General features: G+C 39.2%; 1 protein-coding gene across 1 annotated transcript in view; it reads left to right on the forward strand.

The window, feature by feature from the left end:
- Window positions 1–20,135, forward strand: part of LOC120786776 — a 47,293-nt gene that overhangs the window by 16,181 nt on the left and 10,977 nt on the right. The window contains 19 exon segments of the mRNA XM_040122421.1: window positions 242–402; window positions 991–1,150; window positions 1,263–1,457; window positions 6,614–6,773; window positions 8,783–8,853; window positions 9,058–9,311; window positions 10,087–10,267; window positions 11,031–11,234; window positions 13,389–13,539; window positions 13,918–13,988; window positions 14,345–14,437; window positions 14,970–15,202; window positions 15,457–15,637; window positions 15,974–16,168; window positions 16,331–16,481; window positions 17,175–17,290; window positions 19,024–19,170; window positions 19,478–19,628; window positions 19,845–20,017. Of these exon segments, the coding sequence (XP_039978355.1) occupies window positions 242–402; window positions 991–1,150; window positions 1,263–1,457; window positions 6,614–6,773; window positions 8,783–8,853; window positions 9,058–9,311; window positions 10,087–10,267; window positions 11,031–11,234; window positions 13,389–13,539; window positions 13,918–13,988; window positions 14,345–14,437; window positions 14,970–15,202; window positions 15,457–15,637; window positions 15,974–16,168; window positions 16,331–16,481; window positions 17,175–17,290; window positions 19,024–19,170; window positions 19,478–19,628; window positions 19,845–20,017 (3,048 nt within the window).

Consider the following 20,135-nt stretch of genomic DNA (forward strand, 5'->3'; position numbering starts at 1 on the left):
ACCATTATTAATCTACTAAATGCAAGGATTAAAAACAATGATTTATACAGTTTAGTTCAAACATTGAAAAAAAGTTTCACAGACATTAAATGTTCTTGCTTTTTGTATTTTGTAGTAACTTAATGCAGTTTTATTTAAATGTCAGAATTCTTACTATAGATTTAGTTTATTTGCATTTATTTATATAAATCTTGCCCAACAAAACAAGATTAACATCTGTATCTATTCTGTTCCCTGTCAGGCCATACACATGACATGCTGCCACTGCAAAACGAGCATGACGAAGGGACAAACTGCCTACCAGAAGAAGGGATTCGCGGATGTCTTCTGCTCCAAAAGCTGCCTATTTGAAATGTTCCCCATCAACAAACCAGGCACCAAGACCTGTCATCACTGTCACAAGTTAGTCTGTGAAAAACATCACCTCTTCTCAAAAGGCTAGACCAGTGTTCTTTCTCGAAGTAGCCTCTGTAGTATAAAGCACGATGTAGTGGTTTCAGTTTTTGAATGTGTTTTTCCTAAGTTCCAGGTAGCCACTGGTTTCGAGTTATTTCATTATGGTAGGAAAATGAACTGGTCGAGGCTTAAAAACTCTCTTGTTACTGTAACTCCCGGAGGCTGCCACCTTTGACAACAGGAAATGCAGACATTCACTGGGAAGGATTTCTTATTGACACTTACATTTCAAGTTTCTAAAGGTATATTTTCGTAATATTCGGAGTGAACTGAGTGACCAGTATCACATTACACATAGTCATTTGGCCCGTAGCAATTAGTGCAGCTTCAAATGGATATCAAAGTTTGATATACTGTAGAAAGAAAACACATGCTTCATAGTAATTCAACTAGCTATACATGCAAGCCTTTCAACCTCTTCGTTACCCTGATTGTATCTCATCATATCCTTTAACATTAACCTTTAACATTGTATCAACATGTTAAAGGCCGATGTAAAAAACTGTTTATCATCTCCCCTCCTGGTTCTGTCAGGGCGATAACGCAGCCTCTGGACCTCATCATGGCTGTAGTGGACATTAAAGGAACTATGAAGGACTTCTGCAGCCTGACCTGCCTGTCCTCTTTCAAGTCCAGCAGTGTGTCCACCCAAACACCACAGTCGCTCTGCAGTATGTGCAACAAATCCTGCGCCGTAAGCAAACACAAATCCAATTTCTCTTAAACTTCAAAACCAAAAAAAACTGTTCATTTTAGCTATAAAGTCTCTGTCGTATTCACTGATGCTTTATCATTGTCTTCTACAGACCACGTGTGAGTTGACCCTTAAAGAAGCCGTCCACAAATTCTGCAGCGACTCCTGCTTGGAAGGTTTCCGCAGGGACAACGTGCCCGTCTGTGAGAACTGCAGCTCCCCCTGCCACAACAAACCGCTCATGCTGAAGCTGGAGGAGGACACAAAAACCATCTGCAGTGATGAATGTCTGCAACAATTCAAAAAGGTGCAGAAATATCAAAATCACAGATTACAAAGGTTTTGGTTCAATGACACAGTACATTCACCACTAAAACAGTGCATAGTACAGGTCCAAAATCATCACATATGCCCGAACCTAGAGCAAATCAGGGTATATACATGATATGTACTAGAAAATATGGGGGGAAATGTAGTATTACTCAAATACTAACATCATCGTCGATGTGCTGTGTGCATAAAACCGCTTGGTAAACACGGTGGTTACAGCTGCAGACCAGGTAGACTCATTGGAAAAATGAACAGTCTGCCAAACCACATTTAGGTCATATTTAGTTTTGTTCCACTTTAGTTCATTGTTTAATTCTACAGGAAAACTGGTAATGTGTATAAAAAGTAGATTAAATAATAATAAATATGTCATGATGATAATAATAAGAATAATAACAAAACGGCTGGAATGATAAAGCTGGGGTTACCTATATTTTTGTTATGGTCAACAAATTCCATATAAAAAAAAAAACCAAACAGCAACAATGTGCTATATTCAGCCAGCCAGAAGTGGGTCAGTGTATTTTTTTTTAGCTCACTCAAACAATAGCAGTTACTGAGGCAGGATTTAGAAGTGCATTTGTTAGAGACTATTTTCAGCCACAGATTAATGCACATTTGGGTGTGCTAGTGAGTATTTATGGTACCAAGGAGTCTGCGGTCAGCCCAGCTGCTGTTCAGTGGTGTGTCTATTCGTGCAATTATGGTACAGGCACTGAGAACAGCCAAAAAGCAGAAATAGAAGTACTATGCACTAGCACTATATCTTTTTATAGCCTCTCCTGCTTTGTAGGCAATGATAAGCTTCATGTTCAGATCCTCAGACAGCTTCCGAGGGGAGCCCATCTTTGTTTTAGTGTTGGAAGAGACAGAGAATTTATCATCAGCCGACGATTCCTAACGACAATTCTTGATCTGCCTAAGGAGACCTAAGCAGTCAGTTAAGGCCTAACGGCTTAATAGAGCTCTGAGTGTTTTACAAGTTTAAGGGTGTCCAAAGTTTTGCATATGCCACAGTTACTTTTTCGGTCTTTTTAGGTTCATGAAATTAAAGGTAGTGGTACATTCTCATTAGGAGACAGGCAAATCTATTTGCTGCAGGATTTTATTTTCATCTTTTCACGAAAAAAATCAACAAAATATATAATTTTCCGGGGGCGCCCAGACTTTGGCATACAATTTTATTCTCACTGTATGGGTTTTTTTTTTCCCCCAGAGGGGAAAGCAGAATGAATACATACAGTATTTTCCATGTATGTAGTCTGAGCAGGTATTGTACAATAAGGTAACTTTAAATCACATGTAGTAGGTTTTCCTTTGTGGAGCTGTTGTAAATTCCCCTTTAAACACCTGCCCCGTGTGAGGCCCATGAGACTAACTCGCTGCCTAGAAAGGCCCCGTGTTCCCGGTGAAAAGCGTTACAACCGACACGCTGAAATCCACTGGGATTTTTTTTTTTTTTGCTAATCTGCAGGTACAACGTTTAGAAAATTACTCGCTCTTTTGGCGACGTATCGTCTTCTGTTCAACAACATATGCGGCAGGTAAATATTTCTGGAGCTGGAGACAGCAGGTGATTGTTTTGTCCTTCCCTGCTTGAACCTGACAAACTCCCTCTGTCGATGATCGGACGTACATGCTGTGGGATATGTCTTTATTCTTTTTTATTTGAGCCATGTGTGGCGCTTTTTGGCTGCTTGCAGCACCTGTACCGTAATTGCAGGAGTAGACGAGCAACGGACCGCAGCGACGGTCGGTGAGCGTGCCTCCCTGTGTGGCGGTGGCGGTGGTGTTTACATAGTCTGCGCGGCGGAAAAAAATCGCCGTCTCCTCGCCGTTTTTTCGCGACTTCTGCCGGGTCGGCGTGGGAAGATGAAGTGCTCGGTGCCCGGCTGTGGAAATGTCCGCACGTCGAGGCTGTCCACCCAACAGAAATTTCACGTTTTCCCCTCCAATCCGGCGCTGTGCGGTGAATGGCTGGAGGCCATCGGGAACCCTCGTTTCGACCCAAAAGTTACAACCGTGCCGATGACCAGGATTCACGGCCTGCGTGTGTGCAGTGATCACTTCAGGCACCGGGACTACATAGGAGGGCAGCGGTACTATTACGCAGCGTTGAAGCGAGGTGCTGTCCCATCACTGTTCCCGTGGACGGAGCCAGAACCAGAAACTGTACCGACAACATCTCTGTCCCAGCAACAGGTAACGGTAGATCAGCTCAGAGGGAGGTGCGCCTGAGCAGCCGGAGGGTATCGATATGTTGGGAATTAACGCGAAGGCTTACTACACAAATGTATGACATGCTACCACGGCCGGATTAGTCTACCAGGGGGCGCTGGGGCCAAACCTTGTCATTGGGCCCCTCTTAACCCCCACTGTACATGCCGTTTTAAGGGAACCTGAAACCAACCAGTACTCCAGAGCTGACATGCTTAATTGATTTACCAGTTATTTGGTGGACAGAAAAAAAAAAAAAAAAAAAAATGAATCAGCATCGATTTTGATGATTAATTTTGGTTTAATTTTGATTAATTTTTGAGTCCATTTTTTTAAGCAAAAATGCCAAAAAATTGATTTACTCCAGCCTCTCAAACATGAACATTTTCAAGTTTTCCATGACCATAAACTCACCATCTTGTTTTTAACTGTTGGTCAGACAAAACAATCAATTAGAATAGGTTAATTTGAACTTCAGGAAAAAATGATGGGCAGTTATCGCTACGTTCGTACACTTAATCCACTGAACAATCAATTAATTATTAAAGACAATAATTATCATGTATTAAATATGAAAAAATGATTTATACATGAACAAAACATGAACAAAAATGGAAGCAATTTGACAAAACGCAATTTTACAACAAGTGATCACAATATAAACTAAACTATAAACTAAAGAAAAATATTTTGCAGCATTCTCTAAACTTTCAAAATAAAATGATCAGGTGATGGACTCACCTTAAAATTTAGTGCTTTGCCTTAAAAAAAAACAACAACACACACGTCTGCGTTTATAACGCATCGTCAGCATCACACAAGCATCACTAAGTGCTAACATCTGCATATAGTGAGTGACCAAAACTGCATGCGGACCTCTGTCAGAGATTTTAATTCAACTCTGTGGTAATTCAAGGCTGTAGATGTAGATGATACATGAATATAAAATATGTGACACTTCCCTATACATCTCTCTCTTGGAAAACACAGATAGCAATGCCAGTGCTACAGATGCAGTCACAGCGAGCTCAGCTGAGACTCCGACTGAGCACTCCAGACAAAACTGTGTCAGGAGCTGACCACTCTGGGACCCTCTGAAATGTACTTATTAAGACTGCAAAATTAAGTCATTAATAAAAAAAAAAAATGCAGGCGTTTGTTTCATTATAATGCATTAGCTGTGTTGAGCAACTTTCAATTCTCTGTGAGTTGGTTTTGATAGCTTACTGTAATGAACTGAAACCAATGACCCCCTGAAGGGTGGAAAAGAATTGGGTTATCTGTTAAATAGCTGCCGGTAATGTAAGTGGTAGGTGCACAGGATTTACTCAACTGCAAAACCAGTGTGATGGTTCCTCCAAATCAGTGACCTGGACTGTGTATAACATGAGGTCTCCGTAACTTATGTACATTGCATAATACTGTAGATAAGTGTTAAGATAATTTGTTTGGTTTGCCTGACCCTTCTTGGTTGTATACGGCCACAAATCCAGTTATAGATGCAGCACATAAAAAAATGTAATGTTTGCCTTTCAGGGCAATGCCACGGAAATGTTTCCTCAAGCGTGAGCTGTGGCGTCTGCCTGCCACAGAAACGTCCCTGAAATGGAAAGATGGATACCACTATTAGTCTGTGGGGCTGCCTCAAAACAAACTACACTGGCTGTATTGGATGTAATGAAAGAACATGTCATCCAGTGCAGTGGTATTGTTCATTGATGTGTGTGGTTTTTTTTGTTTTTGTTTTTTTGTTTGTTTGTCTGTTTTTTTTGTTTTGGACAAAAATGGAGATCTTTGACACAAGGAAGTAAGCTATCTTAGGCCTTGGCCACACAGGGTTCTTATAAGTATTAATTCTTCATTGGTTTTGGTCTTTAAATGGAATTTGTTGACAACAACAAAAATACATCGCTATCCTCATGCTTATTATATGCAAACTTAAAAGGGGTAGGTCTGCAGCTAACAACCATTTTCAGACAGATGAATCTTTCAGTTATTTCTAGAATGTATCGTTTAGTTTATAAAATGTCTGGATATTGCGAAAAATGTTCATTACAAGCTGCCCCAGCCTAAGGTGATGTCTTCAGATAGCTCGCTTTTTTTTCCGCCAAAATTAAAATTTACACTGATAGAAACCAAAGAATAGCAGCAAATTCTCACATTTGAGAAACTGTAACAGGAGAATATTTAACATTTTTACCCAGTAAATGACTAAAATGATTATTAGATCATCAAAGTAGTTGACAATTAACTTTCTGTTGATCAACTAATTGATTAATTTTTTCAGCTCTAAAACTAACACAATATAGTGTATAGTATGTTAAAAATAACCAGAACACCACCAGCGCCCATATCATTGAAGAATAAACTACATTAAAATATTCAAATTAGGCAGTTTAGAAGAAATGGGTAAAAAAAAGGCTGACTTGCACTATATGGACAAAATGTGGACTTCTAGAGCCTGGCTGCATGGATTTGCTCCCATTCAGCCACAGCAGCAGTAATGAGACTGATGTTGGGGCGAAAAGACCTGGCTTTCAGATGATGTTCCAGTTAATCCCAAAGATGTTGGTCCTGTCTCGGTGCAGAAAACGTATTTCTTTCTGACTCTACTGTTTGTGCGAACAGTACAGTTTTAAAATACCCTTGTTTGCTCAAGTATGACAATTTCCCTTCATTGGAAATAAAGGTTTTAGCCCAAAGCATTGAAAAACAGCCCCAGCCATTTCGTGCATTTAAAGCCATTCATTGCAGCAGCATCAACTCTGATCGTGACATTGCAGCAACAGTGTACACCACAACTTAACTTGTGTCTAACATCAGTAGTCAAACATGATATCAAACTATCACGCAGCAAGACACTGAGATGCCTGCTCGATGAATAAAAGCAGCTTTCTTGTTTTTGTTTTTCTGCAGAAAATCAAAGCACCCCATCAGTGCACCATGTGCCACACTTCTCGACCGATGTCGGACATGGTTGACTACAAAAGCAGCGAGGGCACGGTGGAGCTCTTCTGCACTCGCACCTGTGTGACGTCTTACAAGCTACGGCCTGCAATTATATACAAGCTTCAAGGTAGTGGACAAAGAGTTTGTCAGAAAACCTTTTTTTTTTTTTTGTCTTTTTTTTTGTCAGACTAAGTAATACTTCTGGGGGATTTCAGGCTTATCAGACTGTAAAACACTACACAGTGGTTTAGGATACTATCAGAAATTATCTCCCTGTTCCTGAAAGTTCTAATGGCGACAGCTATTTTATCTTCTGTCTCCACATGTGTGAAGTAAACAGTAGAATCACGACACTCACATATGTTAACACACCAGGAATGTGCACTTGCCCGAATTTGTTTGGCTAACGCAGTGCACTGCTGGATGACCCTGCTTTTTTTTTTTTTTTTTTTTTTTTTAATTGCTGAGCCCCCTTATGTGTGCCCAACCATTATTACTATGTAATTTTGGGCTGTCCCAGACACATGTTGACAGTTGTGAGAATAATGCGGGGAAATCTTGGGTAGTCTCTCAAAAACGGTGGTCCTTTATGACGGCATTTGGGCCCAGTTATGTGGACTTGCAGATTTATCCAATTGTGGAGGGAAAGCTGAATTTTTAGGCAGATTTTTGTTCTAAGGTACATTGTTTTTATTTCTTTCTTTTAAGGGATTGCACTCTTTATGTAACAAACTACTATCTCGGTTTTTATGCATTTTTTTCCCCCCTTTTTTGTATAGGAAGAATCTGATTGTCGCCTTGTTTTTTTGGTTGGTTGCTCGGTTGGTTTTTTAGGGGGCGAGAGGAGGTAGGAGGGTGGATTGAAATGGTGGTTTTGATTTGTGTTTAGGTGCTACAGTGAGTATTGCTTTTGTGTCTCTTGACGTGTGAATGGTGTGGTGTGACCGACTGACAATAGAAGCAAAAAAAGGGGGGGGGGTTATTTGTGGTCCTAGATCTCACTGTTAGACACGTCCACTGACGGCCATTTTAGAGCTTCAGCGACCAAAGACAGCCTGTGTCAAAACTTTGACGGTGGCAGAAATTTAGGACGAAATTCTCACAACGCGATTGCTGCCAAGACCCACGTCCACAAATGAACCAATTGTAATATGACATGAAAGGGTATAGAATACACTTGCGGGATAAAGTAACTGCTAGTAAACATATTTACCTCAGACTTCTACATACATTCATACATGCCCATGTATGAGTTTATACAGACTCATACAGGGGCATCTCAAATGATTTAATAGAGTTTGCTTGTCCTTGCAGTTACTCAAAGAAGGCACACTGGAATGGCTAAAGAATGGAGCAAAGTTTTTTTTTTTTTTCCCCTTCTATTTACAGGCTTTCATCACACCATCTGACATACCTTAAAATAGATGGTGTGCAGCAGTCTGACGCAGATTGCGAACCCTTTTATTAGACCCATCTTGGAGTGTGAGTGAGATTGTAGTTATCACACAGTCTGTAGGTGCCTTTACTTGGCTCCCTCTGTCGTGACTTAAAAGCCCCGAGGACTGCGTGAAAATTAGAAATGCAAAAAGCTTGCTCATTGGTTATAATTTGTGCAGATGCTTTTATTTGCTGTGTTGGAAGGATGATTAAACCTGAGGGCTGGCTACAGCACTGTTTCCTTTTGGCTTGTACAACTTTATTTGAATGCCCTGTATTTAGCATTTATAAACAGTATATAAACATTTAGTAGATCATTTTTAAACACTGTTATGTAGTTGCAAGCACTTATCTAAGTTTTCATTAATGTATTTGCTAACAACTATAACTTATCCTCTGGGCATCCATTGGTGGAGGCTGGTATATAAACAGATAATGAATGATGATATAATAAAACACCTTTGTAATAATATAAATTATATCCTCATTGAAGTTATACATGTTTACAAATACTCCACAGTAATGAACACTTTAGTATTACATCACAGCTGCTTACGACTACATTATAGTGTGTAAACATTTATTATTACAATTATGTTAATGTACTGCTTATAATGGTAAATAAGGGGCGTTAAAGTGAATGTACAGTACCTGTATTTGCAGTAAACCTAATCACATGTTTCTGATTTCTCCCTTCAGGAAAGAAAGGCTCAGCCCGGTCGAAAAAGAGGAAAAAAGGCAAACAATCAAAACATGGAGCAGCAGTAAAAGTATGCGAGACATGAGCTAAATCTGCAACACACAAGTGCTACATAAAGCAGACAAAGTATTTGTTTATATGCAGCCTTTTTCTTATATTTTAAATAAAGCTTTATCCTGTGTGTTGACTTGGTTGAGGCACAGCAGGAAAGAGTTTGTCTGATTCATTCCTAACTCATCTAATCCCTGTACCATAACTGTGCATCACCCCGCAGGAAGATGCAAAGGTCGGTTCGGACTCCACCGTTAACGAAAATAATGCCTCTCAAGCTGCTGAATCGGACATCACAACAACACTCATCATTGCAGACTCATGCGTTGTCTGTTGCAACTGTGGAAAGAAGCTGCCGAGAGGACAGACACTCTACCAGCCGAAGAGCTCATTAGAGGTTTTTTGCTCCGCCTCTTGCCTCGCTGAAAGGCATCCCAACATCAAAGTAGTCACGAAAAACTGCTACAACTGCTTTCAGTAAGTCCAGGATATTTTACCTCAGGCTTTTCTATGCCTGATGCCTGATTTATTTTAGTTTTAGTGGACATGTGCATTTGTATGAAAGAGACAGAGAGACTTACAAAATCATGTGTGAATCAATCCAAAATTTAAACAGTCACATCCCAATTTTTGTAGTCGATTTGACGACTAGTTGATAAATTGATTATCAACCGTAAATAATCTTGCTCTACATTCATGATTGATTCATTGTTTAAGTTATTTTTCAAGCAAAAACGAAACAAACATTCCCTAGTTCCAGCCTCTTAACTGGTGCTTCATTGACTTATGTTATTATAAAGTCAAAATTTTTGTTTTTGGGTTGTGTTGCTCTGACAAAACAAGCAATTTGATGACACCACCTTGAGCTGTAAGAAATTGCGATTGGCATTTTTAAGTATTTTATGGAATTTAATAGATCAGATGATTATTGAATGTAAATTCGGATTCATGGTCAATGAAAACAATCATTAGTTAGAAGCCTAAAATTCTGTTAAGGAACCGTTCAACACCAGCAAAAAGGCAGTTTTTGGTTACCCTCTTTGTAGACTAGTATTGTGTAGTCAAGTAGTGCAACCACTGCCCTTAAATTCAGGAGACGAACGTACAGTGGCTAGTTTTCCAGTTTTCACTTTTGGAGCTCTTAACTCATCTTTTTTTTTTAGGGGGGGGGTGCAACTGACAGTTATGCAACTGACAGTTATTCTGCTGAATGTGAATCTCACCTTGATCTCATTCATCCTTGTTTTCTCAGGGTGATAATGCGGCCTCACAACATCATCCTGGCTCCGGTGGATGATTCAGGAACCATGAAGGAGTTGTGCAGCGAGACCTGCCTCTCCTCTGTGAAATCCAAGAGGAACATGGCTGCCCCGAAACCGCCGCCGCTAGTTGGACCTCGTTCAGAGTGCAGGATATGCGCCAGATATTGTTATGTAAGGCAAAAAGAAACTCTGTGCTTTTTATCTCTATCTACTCACATTACAAGTGTGAGTTGTTACGGCAAGAGGATGGTGTATGGGGAAATGACTCAAAATGAAATACAGTTCCTACGTTCATCATAATGAAAGAACATGTCACCCAGTGCAACAGTATGGCTGATATACACAAAATAAAAGCTGACATGATTTCCAGGATAGACAATGGATCACTAAATTGATGTCAGGTTTGTTCAAAAGCTCTGTGGTATCCTGCGCCATCTGTATATTCTTTCACTTGGATCAGCCTGTTCCCTATTTCTTTATATCTTGTTTTAGTGGTACTCAAGCATGTTTTCAAATCTTCTGGAGATATGGCAACAGCACGGTCTATTGTACATTGTTTTTTGACTTTTAACAAAGGGTCACACAGTTTTTTCCCTGCAGTATGTAATAGATCTTTGGAGCAGTGTCCCTGCATGAAAATGATTTTGTAAGAAATTCTCAGTGATGAGGATTTAATAGTTTTTTTAGACAACAATGGAGGTCTATGGCACAGAGGTATAAGCTATATCAAGCTTTGGTCATAAAGACAATAATTGTCAGTGGTATCAATTCAGTAATTTCTTGGACTATTTTTGACATTATGAAGAATAAAGAATATGACCAGTATTATCCTTAAAATATGTTAATTTACCACATACTTTATATGAAATAGAAATAAACAATTAGGTGTCTATTTAGAATAATAATCCTTCACATGTTCCTTTATCATCCTCAGTGCAAATTCAAGCTGACCCTGGATGGCATGGTCCATAGACTTTGCAGCGACACCTGCTTCATCAGCTACCACAAAGCCAACAACTTGCCTGTGTCCGCCTGTGACATCTGCAGCTCCGTCTGCCTGGACAAACGATTCGTGCTGAAGATGGAGGACAGCAGTAAAACCATTTGCAGTGAAGAATGTCTGGTCAAGTTCAAAGAGGTGCAGAAATCAGACGTCAAAATCATGGTCTTATTATTTTTAACAGGACAGTAAATATAAAGGAACCGGTGTTGGCATATCTACAACTTCCACATTAACACTGTACAAATTGGCACATTATTATATAGTATTATACAGTACTGAAGACAGTGCATATTACTAAGCTACAAAAACACAGTCAACATTCCAGCAGTGTGTGTGTAGGCAGCAAATATCAAGCTTATTTCCTGACATTTTGCACAGTTCGGTTAGAAGAAAGAATAAAAAATTAAAAGCTTTTCTCTTTTTTTACCAAATGATTAGAGGATAAAGGAAGGGTATAAAGATTTTACACTCAGTTTTAAATATTTACCTACCAGTAGTTATTGAGGCATTCAGTTATATTGTAATTTGTGTGAAAGTCTTTTACTGCCTTTAGTTAGTTTTGAGGCTCCCCAAAAGTAGCCAGTTCCATTTACACAGGTCATTGTGATAGAAATTTTTGCATTGGAAAAAAACAAAAACAAAATGGAGTCACCAGTCTAATGTAAAAATATATGTTTGGTTGTATAGATGTTTTTCATATTAAAATGAATAGAAAAACAGAAAATCAGGTATGCTTTCGATAAAACTTCAGGAACAAAGACACATTTACACACAACATTTGCAGCTTATACAGTCCTGGCTGAATTTATAATCTCTTCAGAAATAAAAGCAAATTAACCAACTTTGTAAAATCAGAATATTTAATAAAATGTCAAGTTATTGAAGAACAACAAAAAAAATGCTTTCATGTAGTGAAATAAAAAATACAGGCATAAAATGTACACTTGACACAATTATTGACACCCTTTTGATGAATGTTCCTCAAACAAAATAACAACCAAATAAGACTCATCTGTGCTTAATTTTCAGTGTTGACATGACCTGACTTAACCAACGAATGATGGGTAGATTGCATTAAAAGAAGCTGATTGTTTCCAATTTATTGTTCAGAATGGTGAAGAAAAGAGAGCTGTCTGAGAGCATCAGAAATGCTATTATCAAAAAACATAACAATTCCAAAGGCTACAAGGCGATCGCCGAGGATCTAGAAATCCCTGTTTTGACGGTTCGTAATGTTATCAAGAAGTTTCAAAGTCATAAAACTGTAAAGACCCTTCCAGGACTTGGTGCTAAGAAGAAACTCAATGCGAGAAGTCTGCAAAGGCTGATGTTGATTGTGAAAAAAACACCGCACAAGACATCTAAAGAGCTTCAGGCTGACCTGGAGCAATCTGGAGTAGTGGTTTCAAGACGTACCATATGCCGCACACTAAATCACGTAGGACTCCATGGACGAAGGCCGAGTAGGACACCACTATTGAAAGAAAGGCATAAACAGGCAAGAGTAATGTTTGCAAAAAGTAGAGCTCTTTGGGAATGAACAAAATGAAGCCCCTAAGGAAAAGAACACCCTACCTACAGTAAAACATGGTGCAGGTTCCATCATGTTGTGGCATTTCACTGAATGTATCAATGGAATGATGTAACAAGAAGATTACCACGGCATTTTAGAGCGAAATGTGTTACCCAGCGTCAGAAAACTGGGTTTGAGGCAAAGGTCTTGGGTCTTTCAGCAGGACAACGACCCAAAGCACACATCCAGCAGCACAACAGAATAGTTGAAAAGGGAAAAAATGGACTGTTTGAAACTGGCCAGCAGTGAGTCCTGACCTAAATCCTAAAGACTGGCAAACTATCAGCAGACAGTTGCAAGAAGCTTCTAGATGGCTACAAGAAACGAAAGAGGCTGCCGTTGTCGCAAAAGATTCTGCAACCAAATATTAGTGATGGGTGCCAATAAGTGTGTCTGGGGTACATGATGTGTTTGTATTATTTCATACAAGTTTTGTTTTTTATTTTCTTTTGTTCAGTAACTTTAGACATTTTATTAAAATATTAGATTATTCAAAATTGATAAATTTGCGTTTATTTCTGAAGATATTCTAGATTCTGTACTTGAAATTGAAGGAGTGGCAATAATATCAGCCGTGACTGTATACCTACAACAGACTCACACAGTGACATTTGCAGCAGAGTGGATTTGTTGTTAAATAAAACTGGAAGTTCACAGGTTCAAACACCATTATGGGTCTCACATCAACGGCGTCCTGTTTTTTATGACTTTTGCAGAGAGTCAAGACACCTCAGTTGTGCCCCATGTGCCGGACTTCCCATCAGATGTCAGACATGGTTGAAAATAAAAACACAGAGGGCATATTGGACTTATTCTGCAGCAACAGATGTATGATGGTGCACAAGGCGCAGTCTTTCACTGTGTCAGGTATTGTACCGCCATATTTTCAAAACGTTTCATTTTCCCTTTTCTCCAACTTGCACTTTTCTCCACTGCGTTAATTTGCATTGGTGAGGTACTGTTGCACTGAATTTTAATATCTAATGACTCTTGACAGCTGTTTACAAACATAAGGCATAGAATAGGTTGTATCTGGCTGCTTCCATTGCTAAAACCAGAAATGTGTCTGTTCCCGTCACTTCATTAAATTAGAGTTTATCTGTTGCAGACACCGATTACAGACACCGATTACTTTGTATATGTTTGGCTTGAAAATGTGTCCTCAGCAAAGGAAATTCTCCTTGCGTAGACTATAATTTGTTTTAAATCTGTGGCCATTTGACTAATTTTTACCCTTGTTTATAGAGAGGAACAGCCCTTCATCTGAAGAGAGCGATATTAAAGATGTGAAGCCGTCGCTACCGAATTTGCACTGTGTGAGTGTTATGTTTAATAATATCTTCTGTAATAATTGTAACAAAGTGATTCAGGGTTATGACTTTAAACCTCACTTCTGATGTGAACAGCCACAGCATCAATAATTTCTACAACTTATGTAGTGATGGCGGGGATGTACAGTGTAGGAGTATGGCTTATTTTGTGGCTGAAGAGTGATAACACCAGAAGGTTGGACCACAGCAGAGTATTCCTTCTCTATTTCTTTTCTAGAGTGAAAGTAGAGCCAGAGTTGGTATAATCAAAATACTCCACACAAACCTGTCTGTCCTAGATGTTACAGACCTAATTCAGCTCTTTTTTTCACTACTCACTATCCATCTCCCTACTTCTCAAGATAAAAGAAGAGCCCATCGATGAGGAGTACAACCAGAATCTCCCTCCCTCCATATCCGCAGAAGACATCAAGGACGAGCCAAATGTGGCAAAGGTAGGACACACTTTACAGTTCAGCTGGAGCTGATTTCTACTACAGTACAAAAAACATCATATTTTTTAAGCAGATTGTGTCTGTAATTAATTCCTAAAAAACAAATTCTGTAGTACTGAAAATATATTTAAATATTTAATTGAAATCAGCTTGTTTTAAAAATGTTCTAGAAATGTGTCTGAATCTTGAAATAATAAAAAATAACAGGTTACAGCAGTATAATTATGAATGTTTGTTTGAGAAACTACTTCAACAAGCTGATTAGTGTTGAAAACAGTTTTTTTTTGTATATTTTTAAAATATTTTTTTATTACGTTGTTATAAAAAAAATAAAACTAAGAACTGAATTACAGACTAAAATAAAATTTCACTGCACAATACACCATGTTTTAGACACTGACCTTATGTTTTACATGAAAAACATGCAAAGTAACTAGAAACTGTAGTTTTCTGGAAGTGGACAGTGGTATAAAATGCAAATGCTCAAGTGAAGTACTCACTGTGAATCATCTTACTGTTCTGCTTTTGACAGGAGGACTTGAAGATTGGTTCTGTCTTCTCCTTGACGGGAGACTCTACGTCGGCAGCGCCCATTCTCACCCACATGGATTTGCCTGCATCCTGCTCCAACTGCAAAAAGGTTCTGATGGATGGAGAGACTGTTTACCAGAGGAAAGGCCACGCGGATATCTTCTGCTCCACTTCCTGCCTTGTAAAATTTTACCAAAAGAAACCAATTAAGAAGACCTGCCAGTTCTGTCTTCAGTGAGTCCAACAGTTGTGTTTTTGCTGATCTGTAGTGTCTTTATATCATCCTTCCTACTTTAGTTTGAAAAAATTTCAAGGAATTTTTTAATTTAATTGAACATAATTATTGTGGATGAAATTGTAAGTTAACACAACGTTTAGACAAATACATTTCGGTATCTAATGTGATGCTGATGTGATGACATCCAAACATTGTCACTGTGTCAAGAATTGTGTATTTTAAATCATCTCATCCTCCCTCGCTTTCCCAGGGTGATAACACAGTGTCAGGACGTCCTCCAGGCCCCGGTGGATACTGAAGGGACAATGAAGGACTTTTGTAGCCAGACCTGCCTGTCCTCCTTCAACTACAAGAAAATCATGTCCACCAAAATACCCCTCGTGCCAGTCGCTTCACATTCACAATGCAGCGTGTGCAGCAGATATTGCATTGTAAGTGACGGGGCAACAGAATCCAAAAGATCAAATTATATCTTTATTTTAGTAATGAAGAACACTGCCTGCTAAAAGATTGGTCTTATAAACTGTTTGTGTTTTAAAATAACTACAGTTGTGCGATAATGGGCATGTTCTGATCATAGTAAAAGCAATTTATTTTCTCAATAGGTCATAATTTTTAACCTTTTATAAATATTTTGTGCAAATCTAAAAAAAAATCTACAACTCACATATAAACATTTCAACTCACTGTTGTTTGTGATCCAGGTTTGTAATTAAAAGTCGTATTAATTATGGTCGACACACTGTCGTTTGCTTATTCTCTTGCAGAGCAAACACGAGATCATACAGCAGGAGGTCATCCACAGGATCTGCAGTGACCCCTGTTTTCTCCGTTTCTGCAACATGAACAACCTGTGCATCTGTGAAAACTGTCAGTCCCACTGCAACACACCGCTCACTCTCAAGATGGAAGATGGCAACAAAAAACTATGCAGCGCAGAGTGTTTGGACCAATTCAAAAAGGTAATAATATATATTAGTGGGGTCCAAAAGTCAAGTTAATTCTTTTGTAAAGTTACATTACTCCAAGAAGAGGTGACCACGTATATTTCCTAAATGTAAAACGCTCTGAGCTGCTTGGTGACGGGATTTAATATTCTCTCTTTGCTTTTTAATGCTTGGCAGAAAATCCAAACACAGCAGCCGTGTGCCATGTGCCACACTTCTAAGCTGATATCAGACATGGTTGAAAACAAAAACAGTGAAGACATGCTGGAGCTCTTCTGTACCAGCAGTTGTGTTATGGCATCAAAGATCCAGGCTGTCAGTGCGTCAGGTACCATGGACCATTATTTTGTAAAGTTACCTGCTCTTTCTCCTCCTATTTTTCTCGTTGTCTTTGTTTATTGTGCGGTTCCAACTCTCAGTGAACCAAGTGATTCTGTCATTTTTGGTCATGTGCCATTGAGGCTAAAGATTATGCATGAACAACGTCAAGTGTCAGGAGACCTTAAAGCTCAAAGCTGTTGACTTGTCTAAATTCTCAAAATGTAGGTAGTTGGTATTGGTCCACTTCTAGAGGTTGTTGTCATCATCCGAAACAGATCCGTGGAAAACCTACCCGAGCCTGACATACATAAACAAACCTGGTCTGGAAGAGACTAGAGTATGGTCAGATCCAGTCCAAATGGATACCAGACTCAAAATGTGGTCTACCCAACTAGACCTTAAGAACAGAGACAAATTTTTAGGCTGTGATAATTATAAAGCAGCAGGTGATCAAGACGCACAAAAATATAACAAAATCCCAATTAACCTGACTAGACTGGATATATTCTCGGGCTTCGCATATTGGTTCTTGGGAACTATGTGGATTTGTGAAGACCTCTAGTCTACTCCCATGAAACCTCACGCTCTTATCTCAGAAACTCTGAGGTTGTCACTTTACGTACTTGTGATATTAGTCTCCAAGTAGCTGTTTCTGCCATTTAGTAAAGTCTCGATCATAAATACCTCTCCTTCTCCACAGGTACTCCACTGAATTGTGATAACTGTGGAAAGACCACAGTACCAGCTTGCCACCTCGCTATGTCAGATGCCTCCGTCAGAAACTTCTGCACTTTAACCTGTGCCATGGCCTTTAAGGTAACACAACAAATAGACTATACAAGGTAAAATGGAAAAAATTCATACTCTTTTCAAGTTCATGTTCAGTAAGGATTCCAATGATCGTTTTTTTTGTTTAATTTAATTTTTTTATCGTCAACAAATGACCAAAACCAACAATCAGTTAATCCTGCCACCAAGAACTGTGTGTATCCAAAGCCTGATATAGTGTAATGGCCCGAATATAGGACAATCCTGATTTCAAGATGACCCCCCTTTTCCAGCATCTGTTTTTGAGAAAAAACTCTTTTTTTTTTTTTTTTAAAGTGGTGAGAAAAAGTTCAGAGACCCCCACTTCTTCATACCTCATTTAGAGGAAAAAAAACACACAATTGTCTTCTATTTGGGTCTGTACGATATGTCATTGAGATTGAGGTGGTTCGGTTGGGGTGCCTCCAGGGCGCTTTCCTTTGGAGGTTTTCCGGGCATGTCTTAACTGGTAGGAGACCCCAGGGTAGACCCAAAATACGCTGAAGAGATTATTTCATCTGCCCTGGGAACGCTTCGGGATCACCCAGGAGGAGCTGGAAAAAGATGCTCAGGAGACTGCCATGCATAGCCTGCTGTCACACTGACCTGGCAGAAGTGGCAGAAAATGGACATGGAAACACAAAGAAAATTGTTTTTGGTTAGGAATTCTTTCACTGCCATGATTCCATTCTTTTTTTGTAGAAGCATGTAGCTTGTGAAACATATAATGTCTAGCCGACAGTTGAACCAGTGTTTTATTGTCAGTGTTAGAGGAGATATCCAACGTTTGATGGCTTATTAGTGTATGAACTTTTCTCCCAGATTGTGAAATTCTGAGGAATCATTTAGGAGTTAAAGGGCTGGATACATCATAAAACTTCTGGCAGTTTCTATGGATATGTTCTGACCAATTTTCTCCTTAAAGCAATGTGCTTGTACCAGATGCACAGTAGTGTAATATGAGTCAGTCCCACATACACCATTCTGGTTCTGCATATAGTGACGTCGGCTAAAAAGTGCAGTACCCTGCTGTTTCAGGGAATTACTTCTTTGCCGAATTAAACCATGTATTGTGATCTGTTTTAAAGACTTCATACATCTTTAGTGGCACTCGCAGTGTAGGGAAGTATTGAGGAACAGACTGATGCAGTTTTATTCTTCCCTTGGGATTCATTGACAGTAAGAAAAATATAAAATAACACCAGCCTTTAAAATTAGTTTGACTTTTTTTCTCTTTACTTTACATTTCCCTTGGGCTCACTTTGAATTATACAGTAACTGGGATTTTGCAGTCTAAATGACAAAATACCTAACAAGAGAAAGTGAGGGTAGATGATGAATGTGCCGTTGTTTTTATCAGATTGATACTGATTAAATTAGATTAAAGGATAATTCTGTGCTCCTCATCACAATTCGTATTTTACATAACACAACCAACAAAGAATTTATCCCAGTAAGAAGAATGGTCTCACAGTCTTATATAGTTTATTTCTGTTGTAGACCTCCACTGTTAACCAAAAGCTATTACAAACAGATAAAGGAGCCATAATATTGCACTGGGGGTCATGTTGTTTCTTTACAGTTAACATGGTCAGTGTGCTTTGTTGAAGATGACTAGTTAACTTCATTTTAGACCCATCGTCTGCTAGTGTGAAACTAAATACTGTGCTATTTTTATGTTACAGTTTAAAAACTTTGCACGTTCTTTGTTGTTGTTTTTTTTTTGCTTTCCTGCACCACAGGAGACTCAGAAAGACACGACTGCTTCCACTAACCTGACAGGAGCGCCTGACCAAACCCAATGTGATTTCCTCAAACCACCAGAGAAACTGCCATGCGCCCAGTGTCGACGCATTATAAAAACTACACCAAAAGTTATCCAGAAAAAGGTGTGTTGGCTCTGTTTCTGTTTTTGAAATAGGTAGCTCCAGGGGATATGATCTGAGGGCATTGGGTGGCACCTGTTATTACAGAGACTAATTGTAGGGAGGAATGTTTCCTCCCTGGGTTTAACTGGGAATGTTTCCACCATCGATTATACACATTTTATAATGAAAGTATTATGTCAGTATTGTCCTGCCAGCTGTTAAACTCTCATCTTAATTAAGACTGAGACTGTAATTACAGACTGTAACGTACACTATGATGTATGTGTAAATATGTTTGTTAAACAACACTCTGTGTGTGTGCACATAGTGCAAAATGAATTTCGTGTGTAGCCTGGCCTGTTCTCAAGAGTTCAAGAGGGTCAACAACATCATGGGGAATTGTGAATACTGTAAGAATGAACGGACCATCAGAGACGCCAAGAGGGTCGACGACAAAGACTGCTACTTCTGCAGTGACGGTAAGGAGACACATGAAAATGACTAGATGTGTAAAGAGGGATTGTGTGGCCTAGTTTCATTTAGCGCTTAGTGTCAGTTACTGTGTGTAATGTTAGGATATAAGATGTTGTGTTTATCGCCCAGTTCCGCTCGTTTTCCTCAAAGTTAACTTTATTAACAGATGGTAAAAGTGCAATAAAGAAACCAAATGAAGACCCTTCTTTCTCTCCTCCCAGGCTGCAAGATGCTCTTTCGTCATGAGCTGGAGAAGCAGTGGGGGAAACACTGTCGCTCGTGTGCTTACTGCCACTCCATATCCAGGACGGTGGTGACAGCAAGGTATGACGGCAATGAAGAGGAGTTCTGCTCCGAAGACTGCAGCTCAAATTACAAAATGCTCTTCTGCCGTGTGAGTTGAGATGGATGCTCCCCTCCTGCACAAATGTAGTTCAACTGTACTTTTTAAACATAAAGTCTATTTTCCTTGTCTGAATTTAAAAAAAAATGTTTTTTTTCTTTTCTTTTTT

This window comes from Xiphias gladius, chromosome 24 (assembly GCF_016859285.1).
Source record: "Xiphias gladius isolate SHS-SW01 ecotype Sanya breed wild chromosome 24, ASM1685928v1, whole genome shotgun sequence".
Lineage (NCBI taxonomy): Eukaryota > Metazoa > Chordata > Actinopteri > Istiophoriformes > Xiphiidae > Xiphias > Xiphias gladius.